A 7,518-nucleotide genomic window follows, 5' to 3' on the forward strand; every position below is an offset into this window, starting at 1 on the left:
GCTCTGCCCGGGAGGGGATGACAGGCCCTGCTAGTGGCCGGAGCGTGGGAGCTGGCGGGTGAGCGAGGAAAGGCGGAGCGGGGCGGGACGGGGAGGGACGGGGTGGATCCGTATAAACGTGCGGGCAGCTGCCTGGCGCCCGCGCTGCGCTCCGACGGGAGACCTTTCAGCACCGCGGCCAAGGACATGGCTCCGCCCGAGTCCTTAACCCTTGTCCGCCGCTTCTGGATTTCGAAATCAGTCTCTCTGTCTCTGTCTCCCTCCACTTTCCTCTAAGACAGGGGGAGAATCACCTTGGGCACCTCTGGGTTGGTTTGTTTTTCTTCTGTCTTTCAGGATCCTGGGCGGAGAGCGCCAGCGAGGAGGGCCGGATGCCGGCGGAGGCGGGGCAGCAGGCGGACGGTGCGCGTTCCCACGGGATGAAGCTCAGCTGGGACATCAACGACCCGCAGATGCCTCGGGTGCGTGAAACCCCCGCGCGCGCGCGCGGCGCTGTCCATCCAAAGAGCAGGGCTGTCCTTGCAGAGACTGTGGACAGACCTCACCTCCACCCCCAAACACACCCCCCTGAGAGTCCTCCAGTGTACAGGGACTCCACAGATGGCAGGGCTGGGTTCAGAGATGTGTCTTCTCTCAGCTCTTACCTCGCGCTTGTTAGAAAACACGCCGAAAGCAACACGAACTGTCAATCAGGCTCCGAGTTCCAGGTCATCTGGCGGGAGCCGGACACCTCGTCCTTCACTTTCTTTTAACCGAGGTGGAAGTCCGCTGAGTCCCTCCTTATCCATTCTTTGCCATCCTCGAGAAAGGTAGGGGAGAATCTTGGCTAATGCAGACACCAGTGCTTCTCAACGCAGCAAAACTGTGAGATAGGACCGTAAATCGCGGTGACCCAACTCTTACTAAACAGCAGGACTTGGGCCATTAGACGCCTGCCCCGCCTGCCTGGGTGAAGCGCGGCTCCTGGGGGGCCTCTATAGTCATGCCAACCAGGGCACAGGCGCCCGGAGAGCCCCTGGAATCCGGCTTTTGGACGCAACTTCTGAGATTACTTCTCTAATGACAAGGAAATCACCATCATCCGTTTAGGGTGAATTTGTTTCGTTTTAACGGAACGAAGGGGTTTGGAGCCTAGTACAGGGATGAGCTGGGCAGTTATAATTGGTCATACCGGTTTGGGGCAAAAACTGAAAAGTGACTTTAAAGTCCTGGGTGTAGGTGGAGGGAGAGTTAGGAGCGACCTGGGGAGTATTCGCAAAGGTGGATTCCTGGCAATGTTGTGGTACAGGGGTAAGAGACTTGGCCTTTATTCAGCATCTACTATGTGCCGCGTATAACAATTCATTAGCAAGGTTGTCTAGCCTCTCAAAGAGATTTTGGGGATGTATGTATTTGCAGTAAGTTTGTTTATTTTCAAGTCTGCCTACTTTAGAGTCACACTGTGCCATTTTTGTGAAAGTGGACCACAGTACAGCAAGGGCATCTCATTCTCACTGACTTCTGTCCGCATACATCTTCATAGGAAAAAAAATCTAATCTTGCATTTTAGAAATGACACATCCAAATAAGGGAAGGATGGTTCCTCTCACGAGTATTATTCTAGACTTCCCATGTAAACGTGAATAATTTTTCCTCTGGGAGATTGGTTCTTAAACAGAGAGAAAGTGTGTGTGTGTGTGTGTGTGTGTGTGTGTGTGTGTGTGTGTGACATCTCAAAAGAGGCAGGTGCACTGGGCTATAGAAAGAGAACTGGAGAAAGAGGATCCTAGCCTTGCTGTGACTAACCAAAGGAGGAAGAGCTAAACTAGCTGTATGACCTTGAGACAGTTCCTGAATTTGCCTTAGTCTCAGGTTGCTCACCTGTCATCAAGCCGTGGAATTAGATAACAATCTTACATTGTTGTCCAGATCTACTGTCATGTTCGGTGTGTGCACGCTTGTCTGTATGTGACCACATGTGCTCCCCTGCACCAAGACATAAGAGCAAATGAAACCCAATCTAGGAGTCCTCCATTCTTGTTTTGATTTTAGAATGCAGTCTCTGTGTCTTCATTTTCAGTGTCACTACTTTGGTAGTGGGGGTCTAGTCTGTACCCTTGCAGGGGAGTGCGAACAAAATATTCTCTTCTGGAAAACTATTTGTTACTAAGGTCCTTAAATTGAAATATTCACTTTAAAAACAAAGATATAGCATTTAGCATGAATTTAGGGTTGCTAGTGCATCATTATATATTTCATTTGTGATGTACCTTAAGTTAATGTATTGACTTATGTCAATTATATTTCTGAGGAAAGATAAATAATACCTATTAGTAATAATAATGATTTCAACAATATCTCTGCAGTTTTGGAAACAAAATTGCCCATTTACCTATTACTGTTAGAATGTACAATGCTAACGTGGTACACAAGTCTGAATTGTCCAACTAAGGATACTTTTGCTTTGCAGATGTTGGATCTAATTATCCTGGGCTGGGGGAAGGGAGAGAGGTGTAAGTGGCTTATTACTGTGATAATAGTTTTCTGAGCCTCGGTCATACCAGGAAGGCCAGTGGGGCCTGGCTGCCACAGATCTTCTTTTTAAACCCCAGCTATGCCACTGGAGAAGGTTATCCATCTAACTTCCACTTCCTTATCTATTAAATAAGAGGAAGGATGCCTATGAGGCAAAGTTGTGTGAGGATTGTAGATACTGCATAATGTGGCTTTATGGGCCATACTGTCTCTGTCCCAAATACTCAACTCTGCACTGTAGTGTGAAAACAGCCACAGACCATACATAGACAAATGTACATGGCCATGTCCCATCACAACTTTATTTATGGATACGGAAGTTCGAATTTCATACGATTTTCGTGTGTCACAAAATGTAGTTCTTTTGATTTTCCCCCCAACCATTAAAAAATATAAAAATCATTCTTAGTTTGTGGGCTGTACTAAAACAAGTGGCAGGCTGGATTCGGCCCATGGTCCCTAGTTTGTACAAGAACCATATTGCAGAATAAATAATGCATAATATGGACAAAGGACCACCAAACATGAATAGTAAAGCAGTGCTCAGTATTTTATGTATAACATTATTTTAGCCATGCAGTTCTTTGTGTAGTAGAATGACAATCCATATTGCTCTGGGAAGAGGTTAGCTTAGCAGGCTCCACCAAATGCTCAGGTTTACCTTATGGTTAGGCTGTCATCATAACACCCTTGTAAACCTGGAGGGCTAATTTGGGAAACTGTTCATGTCTCTCTGATGTTGTGCTGGGTATCAAGCCAAGAGCTTTTGAAGAAAAAGCACTGGATGGAAGTAAAGATATTTACAGGCTCAACTGTATGTCAGTGATAGATCTTTCCAATCACTTTTTGCCCTGGTGCTTTACTGCTTAACTAGAAAATATCTGTAACATTTAAATACACCGAGAAGTGGTATAACATAGTGGTAAGGAGAATAGGCTCTGGAGTCAAACTGTGAGGGCTCAAATCCTAGAGCCAAGTCTTACTAGCTGTGTGACCTTGGGCAAGTCAATGAAGCTCTCTGGTCTCCATTTACTATTCTATTAAATGGGGATAATAATAGTACCTATTGTCTGTATGCAGTATGAAGGCTAGATGAACGAATACATGTACAGCTTTTAGAAGATAAGTACTATGTAAGCATCAATTTACTAGTTGTCAGAAGGGCATACACAGGGTGAGTGACATTTTGTAAGAGCAGTTTCTGGAATTAAAAAGACTCAGTTTTATCCTAATGTGCTTGGGGAAGATTAAAGCCGTGCTGTCTCTGGTTTGGGCTTGATAAACTTGACTTCCCGTCCTTCTGGGCGCCTTCCCAGGAGCCAGAACATTTCGACCGCTTCTGCGAGTGGCCGGACGGCTACGTGCGCTTCATCTACCGCAGCAGCGAGAAGAAGGCACAGCGCCATCTGAGCGGCTGGGCCATGCGGAACACCAACAACCACAACGGCCACATCCTCAAGAAGTCGTGCCTGGGCGTGGTGGTGTGTGCACGGGACTGCGCCCTGCCCGACGGCTCCCGTCTGCAGCTGCGGCCTGCCATCTGCGACAAAGCCAGGCTGAAGCAGCAGAGTGAGCTATGGGGCTGGGTACAGGGTGGCCTTGCGGTCGTGAGTTCCCTATTCCCGGCGAATTTCCCCTTCCTTCCTTCCGGAGGGTCTGGGGTCAGGTTGTTATTAATATTTCTCGCCTCTGGCTTTGCAGAGAAGGCATGCCCCAACTGTCATGCTGCTTTGGAACTGATCCCCTGTCGAGGGCACAGCGGGTACCCTGTGACCAACTTTTGGCGGCTTGATGGCAACGCAATATTTTTTCAGGTAGGTGGGGGGACACCAGAGTTTGTGGTGGACACTCTCATCATGTCACAGGGACCAAACCACCTGCCATGTGTCTCAGGAGCCCTGGACCAAATCAGATACAGCTCTGGTGGCCAGAAATAGGTGCTGGGGCTCCCAGGGCCTTACCAGTCTCCTAGGAATTAGTTCAGCTACTGTGCATTCTCTAAGGGGGAGAGGGTGAACCTACTTACAGTTGTTTTCATATGGCAAAAGGACTGTTAGGTCATCTTTTAAGATGTCTATTATTGGTGTACTTCTTTTTTTTTTTTTTTTGCGGTACGCGGGCCTCTCAGTGTCGTGGCCTCTCCCGTTGCGGAGCACAGGCTCCGGACGCGCAGACTCAGCGGACATGGCTCATGGACCCAGCCGCTCCGCGGCATGTGGGATCTTCCCGGACCAGGGCACGAACCCCATGTCCCCTACATCGGCAGGCGGACTCTCAACCACTGCGCCACCAGGGAAGCCCGTGGTGCACTTTTATTTGTTCAAGAATTTTTTTCCCTGTCTCTTGGAAGAAACAAACAACTTGGGGTATTGGGAAAGGCACACTCAATTTTTGACCAGTGTTGCCAGTTTCCCTCAGAGGAATAATGTGATTCATCTCCTTATTAATGCAGGCCAAGGGAGTTCATGATCACCCAAGACCAGAGAGTAAATCAGACACAGAAGCTAGAAGAAGCGCTATCAAGAGACAAATGGCTTCTTTTTACCAACCCCAGAAAAAGAGAATTCGAGAACCCGAGGTAATAGGGAGCTGGCATTACACTTGTGGGCTGTGTTCACCATCATCATGAAATGCACTGAGAATTATGTAAAATATGAATGTCATACCTAAATTTAAAAGGTGTGATTTTATGTGAAAATTATATACCTCTAACAATGTCATTGAATCAACATTTTGAATAGGGTTTCTAATTCCTTCTTCTTCTTGATAAAAAAGCAGAGTATCTCTACAGTTAATGATGGAGTGAGGATGTGAGCTGACATCCTAATACAAGGGCAATTAGCGAATGGTCATACAGAAAGAAATAGGTGCATCTTTGAGAGGGTCCTTTACATTATTTACATAGAACAGATAAAATTTCTTTGGGTAACTTAATCCAGTTTGGCCGTTCAACCACAGTATGCCAAGGAGGCAGAATATTAGTTTGAGGATAAGAGACACTGGCCTTGTTTGAGCACTTTCTATGTGCCAGGCACGTAGGGTTTAAGTCTTACACGTGAATTGGTCACAAAAGCCTTAAGAAGAAATTACTGTTATTAAGCCCCATTTTTTTAACACCTTTATTGGAGTATAGTTGCTTTACAGTGGTGTGTTAGTTTCTGCTTTATAACAAAGTGAATCAGCTATACATATACATATATCCCCGTATCTCCTCCCTCTTTAAGCCCCATTTTTAAGTGAGGAATCTGAGGCTCAGAGAGGTTAAGTAACTTGTTCAGTTCATGAGGGACAGTCAGGATTTGAACCCAGGTCTGCGTCAGGCTCCTGAGCCTCTCCTGTTATGCACATAGTATAGGGAGAACAGACCATCTGCCACTCAGACCCACCCTGCCTGGCTACCATGGGCCCTCCTAGTTCAGCAGCGTGGAATCCAAGCATGAGCTCAAGCTGTGAAATTCCTGGACCATGTGCTCAGATCGTGTTCCTGAGCTCCTAACACACAGCCCACCAACTGAAAGCTTGTTATTTGGTTGGTTGACGACTGTTACAGGTGAGGGCGTCCACGCAATTTACATCTTTATTTACAAATAAAAATTTGTGTCATTTCTTTAGGCAGGAGAGAATCAAGATAACGATGGCCATTTCAGCAACATACCTTCCCTGGAGAACCCAGAGGAGTTTGATATAATTCCTGACACTGGCTTCCCTGTTCCAGGGCAGCCTTGCTTTTCCTTTCCAAACTCGGATGCTTACAAGGCTACCTGTGACCTAGCTGCCTTTCAAGGAGATATAGTACCACCCTTTCAGAAATATCCAAACCCAAGAATCTTTTTGCCTAGGCCACCCTGCAGCTATGAATTGGCAGGCCCTGGTTACACAAATTCAGGCCCGTATCCCACCCTTTATAAAGATGCCAGCAGTATTCCTGATGACATGGACTGGGTTCATCTGAATGCACTGCAATACAATATCAACTCCTACGGCAGCTTTGAGAGAAGCTTTGATTTCACCAGTAAACAGCCTGGCTGGAAACCAGCTCTTGGAAAAGCTGACCTTGGGGACAGCACTGACCATGGACAGTTCCAGGCGGCGGCCACTTGCCCTTATTACAACCCAGAGCTTCCCTGCAGGTACCTCACGACGGCCCCGCCAGCTGCTCCAGCCCTGCAGACAGTAATCACCACCACCACCAAAGTGTCCTACCAAGCCTACCAGCCCCCTGCTCTGAAATGCTGTGACAATATGCGGGAAGTTAAGAGCCTTTCTGGCTGTAACTATGATTCTGAAAACACCCAAATGTCCATCTACCTGGAAGACTTGGACCTTCCAGCTACAGTCGCCATGGCAGCCTCTCCAACAGCATCACTTCCTTTGAAAATTCCTGGAGACTGCCGGGCCATCAGACACACTTTGCCTTTTCCTCAAGACTCAGCACCCTCCTGGACAGACGGAGCAGAGACATGGGATGTGTGTCCATCTGGACCGGGGTCTACAATTGGTTATTCAGAGAGAATCAGTCCGTTCTTTAGCTATGACCATGAGGACTTTTGAACAACAGTCCTGGGGCACAGCATAATCTTGGTCTCCATGCAGGCGGTAGAACATGACATGGCAACTCTCTCTTAAGTTGGGAGATTCATTTAGCATGCAAAGAAATATATGTATTATATATGTATATAGATAATAGTAAAACCAATTATCAGCGGAGTAAATTATAGGTTGGAAATGTTTAGATAATCTAGGGAAATCTTGCACAGCATTTTACTTACTTTTTTTTTTTTGCCATGCCACTCGGCTTCTGGGACCTTAGTTCCCAGACCAGCGATCGAACCCGGGCCCCCTGCAGTGGAAGCGCGGAGTCCTAACCACTGGACCGCCAGCGAAGTCCCTGCACGGCATTTTCAAACCCACTACAGCACAGAGAATTAGGTCTGGAATGAGACTGTTCCAAATGAACAAATAAGCATGATAGTTAATGAGCTAAGTAAGTCCATTTAGTTTGTT

At 47.0% G+C, this 7,518-nt stretch overlaps 1 protein-coding gene across 1 annotated transcript; it reads left to right on the top strand.

Annotated features, from left to right (window-relative positions):
* Positions 1-371: 371 nt before the first annotated feature.
* Positions 372-7,065, top strand: GCM2 (glial cells missing transcription factor 2; the record flags this gene model as incomplete). The annotated part of the gene is made up of 5 exons (XM_081247417.1): positions 372-461; positions 3,831-4,083; positions 4,216-4,328; positions 4,967-5,092; positions 6,127-7,065. The coding sequence occupies 5 exons, from the start codon at positions 372-374 to the stop codon at positions 7,063-7,065; spliced, it is 1,521 nt and encodes a 506-aa protein (XP_081103543.1).
* Between the last annotated feature and the right edge of the window lie 453 nt (positions 7,066-7,518).

The sequence above is a fragment of the Mesoplodon bidens genome (genome assembly GCF_964165515.1).
Source record: "Mesoplodon bidens genome assembly, chromosome: 10".
Taxonomy (NCBI): domain Eukaryota; kingdom Metazoa; phylum Chordata; class Mammalia; order Artiodactyla; family Ziphiidae; genus Mesoplodon; species Mesoplodon bidens.